Source organism: Saccoglossus kowalevskii, chromosome 5, assembly GCF_978046115.1.
Source record: "Saccoglossus kowalevskii chromosome 5, keSacKowa6.1, whole genome shotgun sequence".
Taxonomy (NCBI): Eukaryota; Metazoa; Hemichordata; class Enteropneusta; family Harrimaniidae; genus Saccoglossus; species Saccoglossus kowalevskii.
The window spans coordinates 30,421,311-30,445,484 of record NC_140645.1 but is presented as its reverse complement, the minus strand read 5'-3'; the positions used below and the strand labels follow the sequence as shown (position 1 = coordinate 30,445,484).

At 33.2% G+C, this 24,174-nt stretch overlaps 1 protein-coding gene across 1 annotated transcript; it reads left to right on the top strand.

The window, feature by feature from the left end:
• The first annotated feature begins 587 nt into the window (after positions 1 to 587).
• On the top strand, positions 588 to 24,109 carry LOC144346455 (neural cell adhesion molecule 1-like). The gene is made up of 9 exons (XM_085498899.1): positions 588 to 654; positions 19,333 to 19,683; positions 19,768 to 20,079; positions 20,872 to 21,198; positions 21,919 to 22,061; positions 22,180 to 22,291; positions 22,533 to 22,799; positions 23,011 to 23,307; positions 23,497 to 24,109. The coding sequence occupies exons 1-9, from the start codon at positions 588 to 590 to the stop codon at positions 23,862 to 23,864; spliced, it is 2,244 nt and encodes a 747-aa protein (XP_085355025.1). The 3' UTR covers positions 23,865 to 24,109.
• The last annotated feature ends 65 nt before the right edge of the window (positions 24,110 to 24,174 follow it).

The window sequence follows — 24,174 nt, the reverse complement described above, 5'->3', positions numbered from 1 at the left end:
ATTATGCACGTTTCATTTAGAATGGTACATTTTGTCGAACCCGTACAGTTGTCTTTACATATGGCGAACTGAATCTAAAAAGACGAGAATGCAATTCTGAATAACGTAATGCTGGTCATAAATTCTAAACCGGAAAAATCATTCATTCATGAAGTCAAAGTGAAATGAAATATTCCAATTGTTACTAGATTACTTAAATTTAAAACGATACAACCAAAAAGTATCCTACACTGACACTATAGTGTAATAATACTTTAATCCACCATTCAGAAAGTGGAGGCATTCACTTGATTTCCAAGTTTAATAAGTTAAACGATTGGCAATTCAGTATCAAATTTAATAAACCAAGTTTGAAATACAAGCATGTCATCGTATTACCGAAAATGACAAGCATTGCCTGAACTCAACGCAGCCCATACATACAAACTGGAACGAATCGACAACATAGAATATAGAGAATATAGAGGGCGCTATGCTAATCACCTGTATACATATGTTGTGACAATTGTTAGGACAGACAATGAACAAACCAAGTGTTCGTACAGTTGATCCTACAAAAGGTCATGAACCGGGAAATATTAGCGAAAATGCCTGTACTTTTGCATAACGTGTCTTGGTTCAGTGTTGTCGTGAGTATTTCACTGATTTCAACAGGTAAGTGGTAATATTATTTGTTATCTCATACAATAAAACTGTTAAACACCAAACTCTTGATTCTGTACCCGTAACATTGATACAATTTCTAAGTGATTTTCTATAGCAGACGGAAGTGTGCTGCATTTTTTACAGTTTTTTTTTCCGTGTATACGTCCCAATGACATAGGGGTGTCAACATTTCCATGTTGATGAATACATTGTTAGCAGCCATTGATTATATATTATTCAAACTAACGTTGGTATAATTCTACACAGTTGCTAAATTAAACTATGATAAACTATGAACAGTTGTTCATTGAAAATTACACTATATTACTTTATATTTCATTAGCTTGTGCTAAAGAAAGTGGTTTATATATATCAAGCTTATTTTATCATTGAATGAGCAACTAATGGATGTGGCATTTTTGTCCAGATCAATGAGTAACACTTGTAATTAGTTAATTAATTAATTACTACAAGCAGCATGAACATTAAACAATGTTTATGTTTATGTCGTATTATACCATATGAACTAAATTACGATTATTATTATTTGATATAAATCACAATGTTGCTTTATAAAACAGAATGCAATCTCATGTAGTGAGTTGTTTATAATACATGGTCTGCTGACAGGCCCACAATATGTAAAGTTATTTTGTAGCGCATTATGTAGATTTTTTTATAAGCTTTCTAAGACCCATACATTATCATTAACTGTTTAATTATTAACTATCATTTAAACTACAATTATGGATGATTTTCTCGTCTCGCGAACATTATTCAATTGTTAACCAACCAACTGCTCCAACATATACTGAATTCACTTTTCATTGTCAAATGTTAAGTATGTAAAAATGTTCAATGTTGCTCTCGCATCACTGTATTATGCATTTCTATGGTCATGTGCGAGCTGCCGTGGAACATAGATCAAAGAACTCAACTTTGAGGCAATCCCAACCAAATGTTGGATATGTTGGATATGTTAGGGTATTTTTGTTACGCTTCAGGAGAGATTCATTAACTAGCTCAAAGTACCGTTTTCTGTAAGTTGTCTACCTTTGTTTTCACCGACGATAGTCCTAGGCGGAGAAAACGGATATTCGTATTCGGGAATAGATAGATATTTGTTTGCAGCCCTTATTGAATGTGTAAAGCACAAACTGCTATGTAAATATTGTCATTTATCTTAAAGGACATTAGTCGTCGCGCTGCGCATGTGCGACATTTGTGTTGATAAATATCGATATTCAAATCATCCAATGCGCTTTTCTGATGCCGGCAACTCCTTCGATACCTTCCAAACGCCAAACAAATCAAAGCTTTGCAACTTTTCAGTTTGTACTAGTTGGTGTGCTTAACAGTAAAAATTGAAGATATCATCAAATGAACAAATCTGAGAATGATCTGCTTGAGGTACAATATCATAGCAATCAGATTTGCGTTTTTTAACAAGAACTTGAAAATATCACTTTTTAACAAAAATTACAAAAATATTCATCACAATTAGAGAATTGAAGATATCATCATGAAATGAACAAATCTGAGAGAGGTTAGCCTGTAGTTATTATATGTATGATATCAAAGTATTCGGACATGTGGTTTTGAACAAGAAGTCTAAAATATAACTTTTTACCAAAAATTAGAGAATTGAAGATATCATTATGAAATGAACAAATCTAAGAGAAGTCTGCCCAAGGTACATATACAAAAAGTATCAAAGCAATAAGAATTGTAGTTTTCAAGAAGAAGTCGAAATAGTAAAATATTGACACTGACGAGGGACGACGACGAACAATCATTCTTATAATAAGCTCCGCTTGACAAAGTCGACAGCGGAGCTAAAAATTAGTCAACAACCTAACCACAATTAAAGACGAGATAGTCTGATAGGAGAACCACGATAATATTATAAATATGAGCGAAGAACCACGATTGTTTTATAAATAAGAGCAACGGACCATGATTACGTGGCAAATATGAGCGAAAGACCACGATTATATTATAAATATAAGCGAAGGGTCATGATTACGTGATAAATATGAGCGAAGGACCTCAATTATATTATAAATATGAGCGAAAGACCACGATTATTTAATAAATTTGAGCGAAGAACCTCGATTATATTATAAATATGAGCGAAGGTCCTCGATTATATTTTAAATATGAGTGAAGGTCCTCGATTATATTATAAATATGAGTGAAGGACCACGATTATATTATAAATATGAGCGAAGGTCCTCGATTATATTATAAATATGAGAGAAGGACCTTGATTACGTGGCAAGTATGAGCAACAGACCACGATTATTTAATACATATGAGCGAAGGACCACGATTATATTATAAACAGGAGCGAAGGACCATGATTATATTATAAATAGGAGCGAAAGGCCTCGATTATATTATAAATATGAGCGAAGGACCACGATTATATTATAAATATGAGCGAAGGACCATGTTTACGTGATAAATATGAGCGAAGGACGACGATTATATTATAAATATGAGCGAAGGACCACGATTATATTATAAATATGAGCGAAGGACCATGTTTACGTGATAAATATGAGCGAAGGACCACGATTATATTATAAATATGAGCGAAGGCCCTCGATTATATTATAAATATGAGTGAAGGTCCTCGATTATATTATAAATATGAGCGAAGGACCATGATTATATTATAAATATGAGCGAAAGACCACGATTATTTAATAAATATGAGTGAAGAACCTCGATTATATTATAAATATGAGCGAAGGTCCTTGATTATATTATAAATATGAGCGAAGGTCCTCGATTATATTATAAATATGAGCGAAGGTCCTCGATTATATTATAAATATGAGTGAAGGTCCTCGATTATATTATAAATATGAGCGAAGGACCATGGTTACGTGGCAAGTATGAGCAAAAGACCACAATTATTTAATAAATATGAGCAAAGGACCTCGATTATATTATAAATATGAGCGAAGGACCATGATTACGTGGCAAGTATGAGCGAAATACCACGATTATTTAATAAATATGAGTGAAGGACCTCCATTATATTATAAATACAAGCGAAGGACCATGATTATGTTACAAATATGCGCAAAGGACCATGATTACGTGGGAAGTATGAATGAAAGACCACGATTATTTAATAAATATGAGTGAAGGACCTCGATTATATTATAAATACGAGCGAAGGACCATGATTATGTTACAAATATGCGCGAAGGACCATGATTACGTGGCAAGTGTGAACGAAAGACCACGATTATTTAATAAATATGAGTGAAGGACCTCGATTATATTATAAATACGAGCGAAGGACCATGATTATGTTACAAATATGCGCGAATGACCATGATTACGTGGCAAGTATGAGCGAAAGACCACGATTATTTAATAAATATGAGTGAAGAACCTCGATTATATTATAAATATGAGCGAAGGACCACGATTATATTATATATATATATATATATAAACGAACGACCATGATTACGTGGTAAATATGGTAATTATGAGCAAAGGACCACGATAATTTAATAAATATGAGTGAAGGGCCTCGATTATATTATAAATACGAGCGAAGGACCTCGATTATATTATAAATACGAGCGAAGGGTCACGATTATTTAATAAATATGAGCGAAGGACCTCAATTATATTATAAATACGAGCGAATGACAATGATTATGTTATAAATATGCGCGAAGGATCATGATTACGTGGCAAGTATGAACGAAAGACCACGATTATTTAATAAATATGAGCGAAGGACCTCGATTATATTATAAATATGAGCGAAGGACCACGATTATATTATAAATATGAGCGAAGGACTATGATTACATGGCAAGTATGAACGAAAGACCACGATTATTTAATAAATATGAGTGAAGGACCTCCATTATATTATAAATACAAGCGAAGGACCATGATTATGTTACAAATATGAGCGAAGGACCATGATTACGTGGCAAGTATGAGCGAAAGACCACGATTATTTAATAAATATGAGTGAAGGACCTCGATTATATCATAAATACGAGCGAAGGACCATGATTATGTTATAAATATGCGCGAAGGACCATGATTACGTGGCAAGTATGAACGAAAGACCACGATTATTTAATAAATATGAGCAAAGGACCTCGATTATATTATAAATATGAGCGAAGGACCACGGTTATATTATAAATATGAGCGAAGGACTATGATTACATGGCAAGTATGAACGAAAGACCACGATTGTTTAATAAATATGAGCGAAGGACCTCGATTATATTATAAATATGAGCGAAGGACCACGTTTACGTGATAAATATGAGCGAAGGACGACGATTATATTATAAATATGAGCGAAGGACCACGATTATATTATAAATAGGAGCGAAGGACCATGATTATATTATAATTAGCAGCGAAGGACCTCGATTATATTCTAAATATGAGCGAAGGACCATGTTTACGTGATAAATATGAGCGAAGGACGACGATTATATTATAAATATGAGCGAAGGTCCTCGATTATATTATAAATATGAGTGAAGGGCCACGATTGTATTATAAGTATGAGCCAAGGTCCTCGATTATATTTTAAATATGAGTGAAGGACCACGATTATATTATAAATATGAGCGAAGGTACTCGATTATATTATAAATATGAGCGAAGGACCACGATTATATTATAAATATGAGAGAAGGACCATGATTACGTGGCAAGTATGAGCAAAAGACCACGATTGTATTATAAGTATGAGCGAAGGTCCTCGATTATATTTTAAATATGAGTGAAGGACCACGATTATATTATAAATATGAGCGAAGGTCCTCGGTTTTATTATAAATATGAGCAAAGGACCTCGATTATATTATAAATATGAGCGAAGGACCATGTTTACGTGATAAATATGAGCGGAGGACGACGATTATATTATAAATATGAGCGAAAGTCCTTGATTATATTATAAATATGAGTGAAGGTCCTCGATTATATTATAAGTATGAGTGAAGGTCCTCAATTATAATATAAATATGAGCGAAGGACCACGATTATATTATAAATATGAGCGAAGGACCACGATTATATTATAAATAGGACGAAGGACCATGATTATATTATAAATAGGAGCGAATGACCTAGATTATATTATAAATATGAGCGAAGGACCATATTTACGTGATAAATATGAGCGAAGGACGACGATTATATTATAAATATGAGCGAAAGACCACGATTATATTATAAATATGAGCGAAAGACCATGTTTACGTGATAAATATGAGCGAAGGACGGCGATTATATTATAAGTATGAGCGAAGGTCCTCGATTATATTATAAATATGAGTGAAGGTTCTCGATTATATTATAAATATGAGCGAAGGACCAGGATTACGTGGCAAGTATGAGCAAAAGACCACGATTATTTAATAAATATGAGCGAAGGACCTCGATTATATTATAAATATGAGCGAAGGACCATGTTCACGTGATAAATATGATTGAAGGACGACGATTATATTATAAATATGAGCGAAGGTCCTCGATTATATTATAAATATGAGCGAAGGACCACGATTATATTATAAATATGAGCGAAGGTCCTCGATTATATTATAAATATGAGTGAAGGTCCTCGATAATATTATAAATATGAGCGAATGACCATGATTACGTGGCAAGTATGAGCAAAAGACCACGATTATTTAATAAATATGAGTGAAGGACCTCCATTATATTATAAATACAAGCGAAGGACCATGATTATGTTACAAATATGCGCAAAGGACCATGATTACGTTGCAAGTATGAACAAAAGACCACGATTATTTAATAAATATGAGTGAAGGACTTCGATTAAATTATAAATACGAGCGAAGGGCCATGATTATGTTACAAATATGCGCGAAGGACCATGATTACGTGGCAAGTGTGAACGAAAGACCACGATTGTTTAATTATTATGAGCGAAGGACCATGATTACGTGGCAAGTATGAACGAAAGACCACGATTATTTAATAAATATGAGTGAAGGACCTTGATTATATTATAAATACGAGCGAAGGACCATGATTATGTTACAAATATGCGCGAAGGACCATGATTACGTGGCAAGTGTGAACGAAAGACCACGATTATTTAATAAATATGAGTGAAGGACCTCGATTATATTATAAATACGAGCGAAGGACCATGATTATGTTACAAATATGCGCGAATGACCATGATTACGTGGCAAGTATGAGCGAAAGACCACGATTATTTAATAAATATGAGTGAAGAACCTCGAATATATTATAAATATGAGCGAAGGTCCTTGATTATATTATAAATATGAGCGAAGGTCCTCGATTATATTATAAATATGAGCGAAGGTCCTCGATTATATTATAAATATGAGTGAAGGTCCTCGATTATATTATAAATATGAGCGAAGGACCATGGTTACGTGGCAAGTATGAGCAAAAGACCACAATTATTTAATAAATATGAGCAAAGGACCTCGATTATATTATAAATATGAGCGAAGGACCATGATTACGTGGCAAGTATGAGCGAAAGACCACGATTATTTAATAAATATGAGTGAAGGACCTCCATTATATTATAAATACAAGCGAAGGACCATGATTATGTTACAAATATGCGCAAAGGACCATGATTACGTGGCAAGTATGAACGAATGACCACGATTATTTAATAAATATGAGTGAAGGACCTCGATTATATTATAAATACGAGCGAAGGACCATGATTATGTTACAAATATGCGCGAAGGACCATGAGTACGTGGCAAGTGTGAACGAAAGACCACGATTATTTAATAAATAGGAGTGAAGGACCTCGATTATATTATAAATACGAGCGAAGGACCATGATTATGTTACAAATATGCGCGAATGACCATGATTACGTGGCAAGTATGAGCGAAAGACCACGATTATTTAATAAATATGAGTGAAGAACCTCGATTATATTATAAATATGAGCGAAGGACCACGATTATATTATATATATATATATATAAACGAACGACCATGATTACGTGGTAAATATGGTAATTATGAGCAAAGGACCACGATAATTTAATAAATATGAGTGAAGGGCCTCGATTATATTATAAATACGAGCGAAGGACCTCGATTATATTATAAATACGAGCGAAGGGTCACGATTATTTAATAAATATGAGCGAAGGACCTCAATTATATTATAAATACGAGCGAATGACGACGATTATATTATAAGTATGAGCGAAGGTCCTCGATTATATTATAAATATGAGTGAAGGTTCTCGATTATATTATAAATATGCGCGAAGGATCATGATTACGTGGCAAGTATGAACGAAAGACCACGGTTATTTAATAAATATGAGCGAAGGACCTCGATTATATTATAAATATGAGCGAAGGACCACGATTATATTATAAATATGAGCGAAGGACTATGATTACATGGCAAGTATGAACGAAAGACCACGATTGTTTAATAAATATGAGCGAAGGACCATGATTACGTGGCAAGTATGAGCGAAAGACCACGATTATTTAATAAATATGAGTGAAGGACCTCGATTATATCATAAATACGAGCGAAGGACCATGATTATGTTATAAATATGCGCGAAGGACCATGATTACGTGGCAAGTATGAACGAAAGACCACGATTATTTAATAAATATGAGCGAAGGACCTCGATTATATTATAAATATGAGCGAAGGACCACGTTAACGTGATAAATATGAGCGAAGGACGACGATTATATTATAAATATGAGCGAAGGACCACGATTATATTATAAATAGGAGCGAAGGACCATGATTATATTATAATTAGCAGCGAAGGACCTCGATTATATTCTAAATATGAGCGAAGGACCACGATTATATTATAAATATGAGCGAAGGACCATGTTTACGTGATAAATATGAGCGAAGGACGACGATTATATTATAAATATGAGCGAAGGTCCTCGATTATATTATAAATATGAGTGAAGGGCCACGATTGTATTATAAGTATGAGCCAAGGTCCTCGATTATATTTTAAATATGAGTGAAGGACCACGATTATATTATAAATATGAGCGAAGGTACTCGATTATATTATAAATATGAGCGAAGGACCACGATTATATTATAAATATGAGAGAAGGACCATGATTACGTGGCAAGTATGAGCAAAAGACCACGATTGTATTATAAGTATGAGCGAAGGTCCTCGATTATATTTTAAATATGAGTGAAGGACCACGATTATATTATAAATATGAGCGAAGGTCCTCGATTTTATTATAAATATGAGCAAAGGACCTCGATTATATTATAAATATGAGCGAAGGACCATGTTTACGTGATAAATATGAGCGCAGGACGACGATTATATTATAAATATGAGCGAAGGTCCTTGATTATATTATAAATATGAGTGAAGGTCCTCGATTATATTATAAGTATGAGTGAAGGTCCTCAATTATAATATAAATATGAGCGAAGGACCACGATTATATTATAAATATGAGCGAAGGACCACGATTAAATTATAAATAGGACGAAGGACCATGATTATATTATAAATAGGAGCGAATGACCTCGATTATATGATAAATATGAGCGAAGGACCATATTTACGTGATAAATATGAGCGAAGGACGACGATTATATTATAAATATGAGCGAAAGACCACGATTATATTATAAATATGAGCGAAAGACCATGTTTACGTGATAAATATGAGCGAAGGACGACGATTATATTATAAGTATGAGCGAAGGTCCTCGATTATATTATAAATATGAGTGAAGGTTCTCGATTATATTATAAATATGAGCGAAGGACCAGGATTACGTGGCAAGTATGAGCAAAAGACCACGATTATTTAATAAATATGAGCGAAGGACCTCGATTATATTATAAATATGAGCGAAGGACCATGTTCACGTGATAAATATGATTGAAGGACGACGATTATATTATAAATATGAGCGAAGGTCCTCGATTATATTATAAATATGAGCGAAGGACCACGATTATATTATAAATATGAGCGAAGGTCCTCGATTATATTATAAATATGAGTGAAGGTCCTCGATAATATTATAAATATGAGCGAATGACCATGATTACGTGGCAAGTATGAGCAAAAGACCACGATTATTTAATAAATATGAGTGAAGGACCTCCATTATATTATAAATATGAGTGAAGGGCCACGATTGTATTATAAGTATGAGCCAAGGTCCTCGATTATATTTTAAATATGAGTGAAGGACGACGATTATATTATAAATATGAGCGAAGGACCACGATTATATTATAAATATGAGAGAAGGACCATGATTACGTGGCAAGTATGAGCAAAAGACCACGATTGTATTATAAGTATGAGCGAAGGTCCTTGATTATATTATAAATATGAGTGAAGGTCCTCGACTATATTATAAGTATGAGTGAAGGTCCTCAATTATAATATAAATATGAGCGAAGGACCACGATTATATTATAAATATGAGCGAAGGACCACGATTATATTATAAATAGGACGAAGGACCATGATTATATTATAAATAGGAGCGAATGACCTCGATTATATTATAAATATGAGCGAAGGACCATATTTACGTGATAAATATGAGCGAAGGACGACGATTATATTATAAATATGAGCGAAAGACCACGATTATATTATAAATATGAGCGAAAGACCATGCTTACGTGATAAATATGAGCGAAGGACGACGATTATATTATAAGTATGAGCGAAGGTCCTCGATTATATTATAAATATGAGTGAAGGTTCTCGATTATATTATAAATATGAGCGAAGGACCAGGATTACGTGGCAAGTATGAGCAAAAGACCACGATTATTTAATAAATATGAGCGAAGGACCACGATTATATTATAAATATGAGCGAAGGACCATGTTCACGTGATAAATATGATTGAAGGACGACGATTATATTATAAATATGAGCGAAGGTCCTCGATTATATTATAAATATGAGCGAAGGACCACGATTATATTATAAATATGAGCGAAGGACCACGATTATATTATAAATATGAGAGAAGGACCATGATTACGTGGCAAGTATGAGCAAAAGACCACGATTGTATTATAAGTATGAGCGAAGGTCCTCGATTATATTTTAAATATGAGTGAAGGACCACGATTATATTATAAATATGAGCGAAGGTCCTTGATTTTATTATAAATATGAGCAAAGGACCTCGATTATATTATAAATATGAGCGAAGGACCATGTTTACGTGATAAATATGAGCGGAGGACGACGATTATATTATAAATATGAGCGAAGGTCCTTGATTATATTATAAATATGAGTGAAGGTCCTCGATTATATTATAAGTATGAGTGAAGGTCCTCAATTATAATATAAATATGAGCGAAGGACCACGATTATATTATAAATATGAGCGAAGGACCACGATTATATTATAAATAGGACGAAGGACCATGATTATATTATAAATAGGAGCGAATGACCTCGATTATATTATAAATATGAGCGAAGGACCATATTTACGTGATAAATATGAGCGAAGGACGACGATTATATTATAAATATGAGCGAAAGACCACGATTATATTATAAATATGAGCGAAAGACCATGTTTACGTGATAAATATGAGCGAAGGACGACGATTATATTATAAGTATGAGCGAAGGTCCTCGATTATATTATAAATATGAGTGAAGGTTCTCGATTATATTATAAATATGAGCGAAGGACCAGGATTACGTGGCAAGTATGAGCAAAAGACCACGATTATTTAATAAATATGAGCGAAGGACCTCGATTATATTATAAATATGAGCGAAGGACCATGTTCACGTGATAAATATGATTGAAGGACGACGATTATATTATAAATATGAGCGAAGGTCCTCGATTATATTATAAATATGAGCGAAGGACCACGATTATATTATAAATATGAGCGAAGGTCCTCGATTATATTATAAATATGAGTGAAGGTCCTCGATAATATTATAAATATGAGCGAATGACCATGATTACGTGGCAAGTATGAGCAAAAGACCACGATTATTTAATAAATATGAGTGAAGGACCTCCATTATATTATAAATACAAGCGAAGGACCATGATTATGTTACAAATATGCGCAAAGGACCATGATTACGTTGCAAGTATGAACAAAAGACCACGATTATTTAATAAATATGAGTGAAGGACTTCGATTAAATTATAAATACGAGCGAAGGGCCATGATTATGTTACAAATATGCGCGAAGGACCATGATTACGTGGCAAGTGTGAACGAAAGACCACGATTGTTTAATAATTATGAGCGAAGTACCATGATTACGTGGCAAGTATGAACGAAAGACCACGATTATTTAATAAATATGAGTGAAGGACCTTGATTATATTATAAATACGAGCGAAGGGCCATGATTATGTTACAAATATGCGCGAAGGACCATGATTACGTGGCAAGTGTGAACGAAAGACCACGATTATTTAATAAATATGAGTGAAGGACCTCGATTATATTATAAATACGAGCGAAGGACCATGATTATGTTACAAATATGCGCGAAGGACCATGATTACGTGGCAAGTATGAGCGAAAGACCACGATTATTTAATAAATATGAGTGAAGAACCTCGATTATTTAATAAATATGAGCGAAGGACCTCAATTATATTATAAATACGAGCGAAGGACTATGATTACATGGCAAGTATGAACGAAAGACCACGATTGTTTAATAAATATGAGCGAAGGACCTCGATTATATTATAAATATGAGCGAAGGACCACGTTTGCGTGATAAATATGAGCGAAGGACGACGATTATATTATAAATATGAGCGAAGGACCACGATTATATTATAAATAGGAGCGAAGGACCATGATTATATTATAATTAGCAGCGAAGGACCTCGATTATATTATAAATATGAGTGAAGGTCCTCGATTATATTATACATATGAGCGAAGGACCACGATTATATTATAAATATGAGCGAAGGTCCTCGATTATATTATACATATGAGCGAAGGACCACGATTATATTATAAATATGAGCGAAGGACCATGTTTGCGTGATAAATATGAGCGAAGGATCACAATTATATTATAAATATGAGCAAAGGACCCTGTTTACGTGATAAATATGAGCGAAGGACGACGATTATATTATAAATATGAGCGAAGGTCCTCGATTATATTATAAATATGAGTGAAGGTCCTCGATTATATTATAAATATGAGTGAAGGGCCACGATTGTATTATAAGTATGAGCCAAGGTCCTCGATTATATTTTAAATATGAGTGACGGTCCACGATTATATTATAAATATGAGCGAAGGTCCTCGATTATATTATAAATATGAGCGAAGGACCACGATTATATTATAAATATGAGAGAAGGACCATGATTACGTGGCAAGTATGAGCAAAAGACCACGATTGTATTATAAGTATGAGCAAAGGTCCTCGATTATATTTTAAATATGAGTGAAGGACCACGATTATATTATAAATATGAGCGAAGGTAGTCGATTTTATTATAAATATGAGCAAAGGACCTCGATTATATTATAAATATGAGCGAAGGACCATGTTTACGTGATAAATATGATTGAAGGACGATGATTATATTATAAATATGAGCGAAGGTCCTCGATTATATTATACATATGAGCGAAGGACCACGATTATATTATAAATATGAGCGAAGGTCCTCGATTATAATATAAATATGAGTGAAGGTCCTCGATTATATTATAAATATGAGCAAAGGACCATGGTTACGTGATAAATATGAGCGAAGGACGACGATTATATTATAAATATGAACGAAGGTCCTCAATTATATTATAAATATGAGTGAAGGTCCTCGATTATATTATAAATATGAGCGAATGTCCACTATTATATTGTAAATGTGAGCGAAGGAACACGTTTATATTATAAATATGATCGAAGGACCGCGATTACGTGATAAATAAAATAAAGGACCATGACTATATTATAAATATGGAAGAATAATTTGTGATTTTACGGATCATAATCGGTCAAATAATAGAGTTCTCAATACTGAAAATTACGCATCACAGTCATGGCAAAATGGCAAGTAAAATAATTATCTGATTATAAGTCACTATATATATATAGAAGAACTGACATATGTATTTGATAAGCAAAAGCTAAAAACTAAAGAGAAACTGAAACTGAAAAGTCATTGCTACAAAAATTACAAAATACTGTGCCTGTATCATTTTTCAATACAGGTACTCGTTCACTGGTACACAGCGCCTATGTGCTGCATTCAAACATTCTGTAAAACAAACATAAGAGGAATAATTAAAGTAGAAACGATCTCTGTGTTTCAATTAATTGTGTAATACATATTGGGCTAAACAAGTTAAAATTCAATACACTAATAAATATAGTTTGTAAAGTTAACCATGTCATAAACTCTCTCATAACTTAGAGATATCAACTTGCGCTAGATTTCAATATTCATACAACAGTCAGAGCCACAATTTATGCCTTATACACACACATATATATAGAGTTTCCTTGATCTTTGACAGTTAAAATATATTGCAGACAAAAGCATGCAACATGTATGTCAAGTGTTAACGACACTCGTGATCTTTCCCTGGTATTTATATCGTGAAAATTCATACATATATAAACTGTGATAACACGTGTAACAATGTGATCTCGTATCTACACCTTGTGCCCACTGACAATTTTAATGAAAGACATATAGTGTTTAATTATAAACACATCCTTCAGTCTACTTGGTTGTGATAAACATCTCTCTTACCACACGCAGACGCTAGTCATGGACATGACATAAACAAAATATCACAAGTCAACACTAAGATATACCTCTGTGCATCATAATAAATAACAACAGTATTAATTCGCATGAAATCGATAAAATTTTGCGATATTATTTAGTTTTGCTACTATCTAGCCATTATTTGACACTGTTAATATAATATTAGAAAAAAATTACCTTATTTGAGATATACTTCACTCCATACATTACTGTGATTTTGTTTCTTTTACAGTTATAGTTCTGTTTGTATTCTTCTAGATACTTGATATCCCTAGTTAAATGTGCATTACAATTCCATTCCAATACTTTGTCTATGTCGGGTATTGAGCCATCATACTGGAATATAACGTGCATTAATAGTTATATGTGAATATAATATTATAACAGATAATGATGCATTTTAAAATGTTGTGAATAATGATATATATGAACAAATGACTTCCATTTTAAAATGTCTTTCCCACAATCACAGCCCCGTTTTTTAAAATAGAAACGAAAATTTATATATGTTTACCTGTTCTTTGGACACATTATTTATGATTTCATCAGTCAGCCCGTCTGAATGCAAAGATATAACCAAGAACATAACGTAATTACGGGAAGATCAAACGGTACGGTTTAACAGGGCATCTCACGTACATTGCAAATTTTGTTAAACAAAATAAAAACAAAAACAAGCGACATCATGACTTGGTGAAAATTAAATACAAACCTTTAAGGGATACACACCACAGTCGGTGTCATTATTCTGACGAGTTATACCCTGCTTGTAAAAATATCAAATATAAATTATTAATATTTGAACAATTTCACAAATAACATTAATTATTTCCAATACAAATCGTGAACAAATACAAAAACATAGTTTGATTCCGGATTAATAATGAATACCATGTGAAATGAATTGGAGTCATTTTATTTGTTTTTCTCTGGGCATTGACATTATAATAAAACTAGATTGTATAATAATAGACTAGTAAATTGTTCAGGGCGAGAGCGGACCTTACTTACGACTTACGGCTTACTTAAGTCATGGAGACAGCCTATCAGTGATGACACAGAATTCTGTGGCGTCTACGTATTAACGTTGCGATTCAGCAGATCATTCTCGAATGCACTGAGAAGGGCAATCTGAAAGACCAGACTACCTTATAATGGAAATAGATTAAAACACCAGGACTTCTTCTGTGTGATAACATAGCTTGAATTAATTGCTAAAATAATTGGCTTGACATTAACCACACCCCAATCTTGGTACTCTATATTGTGAAATCAATATTAGAGTGTATTGGGCTCATTTGAATAGTTTGCACTGGAATGGTATTTGTCACCGCATGTGTTCATTCCATACCCAATATACAAGAACATCGGATTACTTTATTTTGAGATGTAAGGAACTAAATGATTTGCCAGAAGAAACGTCAATCAATCAATATCGGTCAATTGGTTGTAGCCTGGTTCACCACGCTGACAGTTCCACTGATTTCTACGCGTTACAGCGTTGTTTAGAATTGCATCTTAGTCCATTAGTGATTATCTTGTTAATTGGCTGATTAATACCTACAAGCGATAGCAATGAGCAAATTACGGCCACTAGTTGATCTTTCTGAATACTTGTTGTGCTCCCACATAATTATTTTGCGCAAAGTAGAACATTGAGTGTTAAACTAAATTGCTAAAAAGAAGTTAGTGGATCGTGATAATTTGCATTTTTTGAGTGGATGTGGGAATAAAGATGAATAATAATAAAACAATTTATACAAATATACTGCTGACAAATAAAACAGAACTAAATAATGAATAAATTCGTTGCCAGGCGCGTTTCTCGAACACTCCCTCGCACCGCACGCACTCTGCTTCTATAAAAGTCCTAAACAATTATGTATGTATTATGTTTAGTTATAAACACTATAGATGTATATCTGATATTTACATATATTATATTCCGGTAAACAAAGTAAACAGACTAAATTAAAATTTTAGCGCTATTAAAAACTTTCTTTATTGTATCTTCCTCTGACGGGAAATATGAACAGTTAGACAGTGAGTCGTATATTTTTATCTCACATTTATCAACTTGTATTACATTAAAAGAGAACTCATTTAAGGTAGCGAGACTATTATTTGTGTTGAAAATTACGATTTTCACATTTATTTATTAATTGATGAAATGCACGATAAACTTTCATCTGAACAAATCAACATAACCTAAAATGTCATGTAAGTTGGTTAAAATGTAGATTTTCTGAAGGGAAGCAAGGCAGCTTCAGTAGTGTTTTCTAAAATCAACAACACATGTTTAATTTGTGTGCCTATAAGTTTCAAAGATTAACTCAAGACAAAGCAATGTTAGGATGTGTTATCAGTAGCTATCTAACACACAATGAGTGTTTCCAAACATTTGAGTGGTTTGTCTCCGCCCCTGTTTATTTCACAGATTATCATTTGCATATGAATGTGTCAGACACAAGGTCACACAGCCACTGAAAAAAATCATTGATTTTAGTGTTTTCATCTGCCGATTTTATCGAACTATAGCTATCCCATTTCTTTATTTTGTTTTGGTTTCCAATAGCAATATTAGTAGTCGTTTGGTCCCAATTAGAAGACGAAAACAAGTATGCAAATAATAGTCCCGCTACCTTAACCTCTCTCATGTTTGTTGCAATATTGCTTATATAGGCGTGGAAACAATAGATATGTGAGCCAACAATCTATCACCCACGCGTGGAATAACACCTGCTTCCATTAGAAAATGTAGTAATACTCGTATTTTCACAAAACACAGATGAAAGTAATATCGAAACCACGCACAAACCACAATACACGTAGAGACTACATTTAAAAAATAATCTGAAATATAATTAGCCACGACTATACTAAAATGTGTATTCAAAATTATCAAAGTTTTGTATGAATAGTCTTTCATATTATTAATAATTTTTTCACATTTTCAAATAAAAACACTTTATTAATATTAAAGTTCCATTATTCGTTAAGATGATATATTATCATATATGTTTAACAAACCCGGATCTAAAGATTTGCCAACAACATGTAATAATATTCTTAAACAAAACATTGTGTATGAATTCAAAAACAATTGGCAAGTATATTTTAAAAACCTGAGCGAGAAACGTACGGCTCGTATCCAATGGCCCCCGGCTTTACTCGGGACATGTATGGGTATGAACATCTTCTGAAGATCGAACAATTTAATTCGACTTTTGTGAAATAAATACAATGTTAAATAATGAATAAACAAATTGATAGAAGAGCTAGGAAATGTATTCTTTCCGATTATGCAAATGTTTTTTCCCCGGAAACTAGTTAGCTATATTTAACAACACTAAATGTAAGAAATCACAGAATCACGAATGTAACCCATCGAAAAATATTGTCAATGACATAAAAATAACAAACGACGTTACGTAAATTACGTAAAAGCATCACAGTTTGACTATATATGGGTTACACATTGACATTGACCAGAACATGCATTCTTATTGACATCATCTTCAATGACGATAACATTTTCAGGGACACTGAAAATAATATTATTAGCAACAAACACTTTTAAAAATTACCTTTCTTTTTGTCGCTTTCCCTTTTTTTCAGTGTTTGTCGACCATCTCATAGAAAGTCTTTTCTATTACGAAAGTAAAGTACAACACGGGGTGATTTTATTAGAAGCATAGTAAATATAATTGTATGAAGTTTTAAGAAGATGTCATTCTCACCTTTGTTGGGTTCTTTTGTAGATTGTATCTATGAGTATTGTATTTATCTACTGAAAAAAATACGAAATATGAATCAACAAAAATACGTTTTGAAAAATATTGGAATATACTCTAAATAGTTAAGCTCATTAAGTAAACACATACTCACCAACAACATATGGATGACTGACATGAAATGTAAACGGGGATTATATCGCAGATACATAGTTTCCTCATCTATGGTTTCTGATGGAGATATTATTCAGGTAAAGTTTGGTGCAACGATCTTAACTTTTCTTTTCAACATAATTCTATTCACCATGTAATTACTCAGCTGTAACTCTTGGATACATCGGACATTGAAAATGTACAAGGAACAACAGCATAACTATAACCAGTCAGTTTAGCAATATGCATGTTAAATGTATACTTTATACTTTATTATCGACATCGTCCTACTACTTGCATAATCACACTCGTCATCATTTTATCCAAAACCTCACCCGCCAGATCATTAAGAACGGCACTCCATACAGGTGTGAGGAAATCCAATCAACATTCAACCCATCCCTGTTCAGTAGCAACAATCAAATATGGCCAGAAGCAATAATTAAAATGAACCCACGATTTGGCAAGCCCACAAGTATATCATACAAGTGACAAACACATTTGGCATACCTTAATTTTCAAGGGTGGCGTTTTCTTTTTTCGTCTGCTGTCACCACCAAAGTCTATAACTTGTTGCCGAAGCTCGCCTTGTTGCTTGAGAATTTTCTCTCTTGATTTTCAGCAACTCCGATTTCTTGATGACGATCTCAGACTCGGGATCGTCTTCACCATGAGCATTCATCAATGAACGAACGCATTGCAATTGCTGTCCACTGGATTTAGCGCACGCCTGGTTTGGCCTGTAGAAACATACAGTTTTCGAATATTGATTCTCTAATTAAAGTAACTTGTCCTGCATGAGGGTGGGTCGCGCGGTGGAACGAATCCGAAATTATTAATCCAATATAATGATAAGCGAATCTCGACCTCATCGCACAAATCATTTTTCAATAAATTACCACTCTGTTGTGATACTAAAATATCAATTATGTCTAATTACTAGGTGTTGCCATCCAGATTACAGGGCCTTCTGATATCGATATCTTAGAAGGTAATGACTCTACATTGGAATGTGTTATCACTGGACTCTCATCTCCTAACACAGTATCTTGGTCAATAGTTGGTAGTCCTAATCTGAGGATATTTAATGTATATCCTAATAGGATAGTGACACATGCTGTTGATTATGATGCAAATAAACATTCTGATTGGAGTATAGACCATTCACGTACTAATCACTATGACCTGATAATACCAGATGTGAATATTGATGATGATGGAATCTATGATTGTGGGTTAACTACAGAAACACCAGGAACAATAGCAAGCCACTATGGAACATTATCAGTTACAGGTGAGAAATATATCAAATAATTCTTATATTCAATATTCATTCACTCAAATCATAAATACAAATCAATATGTGTATATATTACAGTGCCAGTAACATCAGTGAGTATTGATGGATATTCTACTGGGACCACAGTTTATATCATACATGGATCTGAGTCTACATTTACATGTAGAGTTATAGGTACCAAACCATCTGCTGATATAGACTGGTTTATAGGAACACAATTATATCAGGGCACACTAAGTGTACAGAATGACGGTAAACTACGTGATACAACAAGTGTGTTTACATTTACACCAAACCTGGACGATGATGATGATAAACAACTACAGTGTAAAGCTAGTAATACCGATGAAAGGTCACCAGTGATGACACATGTCAAGTTATATGTAAAAGGTAACTTTAAGCTAAGGTTTATTGAACCACAACTCGCAATTTAATATCGGAATATTTTTTAGCGTTTATATGTCTATTGTATTTTATAACATTTTGTTATGCTAATTGTACGCGATATTTTCGAAACCAGACATCGGATATCGCACCTTTTATAATTGGTTTGTTTGTTTGCACGAGATATAACATTGTACGTCACTTCCTGGTCATCTTCAAATCACAACTTCAAACATATACTCTTGAAGGAAATAACTTCATAAAATAAGGTATATCTAAATACCTTTATATACCACCATAAGCTGTTTCCGTATTATTGTTTTTATCCCTGTCAATTTACTGAATTTGACTCGCGGCGAAGACAATTTTAGGTAGAGATAAGATCTGTAGTATGCCATTTTTCCACAACTATTGCCTAAATGCTCGAAATGTCACGTAAACATTATCTCACTATACCATTACATGATAACATAATTATCACCAACTATTAGGTATAGTTTCATACATAAATATTCACAAGTGATTACATATACAGCAATAATTGCTAAATAAGTATTCAATTTATTTACCGCCTCTATATTTTTGATGTTATGTTAATACAGATGTATGTATTCGAAAAACAACAACATGTACACAACCGATAAACTTGATATTGTATTTTGTAATAAGGTGGAACATTTTCTTCTATATGTTACACTGGTCTGTAATATCGTGAAAAGATATTCACAAAATAGACTGTCAATAATTTATAAAACTTTCTGTATATGATACTTACATAAAATAAATATTTCACTATAGTTCCTGTGCTGGACAATCCTCTTATCTCAGACACTACGAATGACTATCTTACTGGTTCTACTGTTATTGTTACATCTGGCGAATTCTATACATTTACATGTACTGCTGGTGAATCAAGACCTGAATCAACTATAACATGGTATTTAGGGAGTACTCTAATGAATGCGAACGCACCCACTACAACCTCCAATGGGAAATTGAAGACAACAATAAGGTCATTGACGTTTACACCTGGACGGAGCAATCATAATGAGCAGTTAAAATGTACAGCTGGCAATGACGTCACATATCCATATAAAGAATCTTATATTGTACTTGATGTCTATGGTGAGCATTGTTTACTTATGCGGAAATTTACATTGCTTTATCACGTAATTTGATGTCCTGAATGTACTGAACAGAAACTTTTCTTCAACAATTGCAAATTCTATTTACAATTATTTTCACAGCTAAGACACAAATTTTGAAAAACACTTTTTAAATGAACTAACGGATTATAAATTAATTTAATTTTAAATTTGTCCCATTACATAACCCAAATTTAATTGTTTGGTGAATGGCAGTTTTTGATACAATCAGAAATTCAAATAAATTGTCTGTATGTTCAAATTTCAAATTTGCGTACGTTTTACGTTATTTTTTTTTACTGTTGTTACGAAATATGGAACATTTTCTGAGAAGAAAAACAAGGTAATTAATATTTGTAATATTTAAAAAAGTCGAACAAAGAGTGTTGAAGCTATTTCAAATTGCATTTTGTGTTAAATGTGACAAAACAAACAAACTGATTCCTAATATTAATAAATAAGTAGATGAGGTGGGTGGGGATTACTTGTTTGTACCGACTATTGATTATAGTAAAAACATTACGAGCTAGCAATAAACTAGCTATAAATGATTTATAATTAATTATCAGCACATATTATTGAAACATGTCGTCTCGATCCATTTCATTTTCGACTAACAGTACTTATCTGCCAACGCTTGTTAAATAACCCTTAGTTTCAGCTTACATAATCACATTTCCGTCTGACGCAATCGTGACAGAACAATCCAGTACAATAACGTTGTATTGTGAAGCTACCGGGATACCAGATATTGTTACGTATACATGGAGAAGAGGCAATAGTGACATAAATATACGTGGTAGATACAGTCTGAATGGTGGATCATTGACTATTAATGATATTGTAAGAGAAGATGATGGTGTATATACATGTTATGCTAGTAATGGTGTAGGACAACCAGATAGTGCATCAGCTACAGTTACTGTATATTGTAAGTACTGTTGTATGTGTAGTGTATTAGGAGTTATTTAGTGTTAGTAATATTGTAAGAGAAGATGATGGTATATATACATGTTATGCTAGTAATGGTGTAGGACAACCAGATAGTGCATCAGCTACAGTTACTGTATATTGTAAGTACTGATGTATGTGTAGAGTATTACGAGTTATTTAGTGTTAGTCATATTGTAAGAGAAGATGATGGTATACATACATGTTATGCTAGTAATGGTATTGGACAACCAGTTAGTGCATCAGCTACAGTTGCCAAGAGCAACGACAAGAAGAAAAGTAACCAAGCCTTTTATTCTTACATTCACGAATGTAATGTTAATAAACAGTGCTGCTTTCGCAATCACTATTGTTTAATTCTAGACGCACCTGTGATCACTGGTACTACAGAATACTATTGTGAAACTGGTGAATCAATATCAATGAATGTATCTGTAAATGCAAACCCATTACCTGTGACGTTTGGTGATTGGATAAATGATGACGTAGTTCTAACGGACAAAATAGATACAATCTCCACGAGTACGGTGTTTATCGACGAAGTCACGGAACTGCATTTTGGCTTATATAATATTACTGCACGTAATGACATTGGTAGAGTTACACTTCAGGTAGAATTATATCGTGAAGGTGAGAGCAACGTTAGATATCTGGTTGTGAAAATACATATACCTAGCATTATTATGACATAAAAATAATTGTTTCATAATTTACAACTGATGTAACGATTTTATACAAGATAAGTGAAACTCAGTTTCTATACTTTTTGACTTCTCAGATTTCATACATTGATTTGGTTGGCCGAGGTGTATTGTAATCATGTTGTAATCATTGTTGACAGGTGTGCCAAAAATACCTACAGCCATGACTTTAAATGACCGTTCTTATGATAGTTTATCAATATATCTGTCACCTGGGTATGATGGAGGAGAAAGTAGTGACATAGTACATTACTTTGAATATCGTTCAGCATTACAAGCGTCATTTCAGTCTTGGCCATCTGACGGAATGGGAACACAGAATACCGCTATATGGATTATGCAGTTACAGCCGTCCACGGCTTATGAAATAAAAGCAAAGACAGGCAACATATATGGAATCGGGCAATTTTCTACTACATATGTATTTGTTACTTATCGTAAGTACAATTGTGCCATGAGAGCACTCATAATATGTATATTTAAAATATGACACTGAATTTGGAGTGGTAATACTTTCTGCGTTGTACAAAAAAAATATATTAAGTATTTATTTGGGTCCGCGTTATACATACTTAAATCTCATTCAACAATAATGACATATTTACTTTATTTTCAAACTAACACAGGTGAACCAATAGTTAATTTAAATGACCAGACTGGTATAATAAACTGGTCACGTCACGAAGATATGAAATATCAATGTGTGAAAATAGAAAAATTGAACAGAGATGACAATTGGAGTATAGAAGAGAATTGTTTAGACAGAGATGTGGTGGAGTATACAGTGAAAGACAACAACGCGGAATATAGAGTGACGTATTGTACACGTGATAATACATGCGAGGGTCATCATTTTAAAGCAATCAAAAACAATGAATATCAAAATGCAGGTACGAAAACAATGTTTCACGACCATATTACATCCTATTTGTTATTGAAAGACACTGTCATTGAGAAATCATTTCTAAACAATCATCGTATTATTCTAGATTGACTAGTGTTTAAAACGTCTACACAACCAGCTCAAAGGCGCGTAAAATGTGATGTGGCAGTAAGTGTGACGGTAATGTAATAAGTGTATAGTTACAGATTTTGTTTCACTTCGATGAAAAAACCTACCCATAACTAAAGCGTATTGATTAATATTGTTGTAGTTTGTTATAAACTCGTCACGTTGAACAATTGTATTTGTATGTAGTTTGAAAAAGCAGCAAATATACTTCAAAAGTAGCTTATTGTTTTCAGATGCTTAGCATTATAAATCACCTATGCCAAGGATTCGCTTAATGTGACATATATTCAGA

Coding starts and splice junctions, on each gene's coding strand:
- LOC144346455 (XM_085498899.1), top strand. CDS start 588: ATGCCTGTACTTTTGCATAACGTGTCTTGGTTCAGTGTTGTCGTGAGT. Junction 655..19,332: donor TATTTCACTGATTTCAACAG/GTAAGTGGTAAT, acceptor TCTAATTACTAG/GTGTTGCCATCCAGATTACA. Junction 22,292..22,532: donor AGCTACAGTTACTGTATATT/GTAAGTACTGAT, acceptor GTTTAATTCTAG/ACGCACCTGTGATCACTGGT.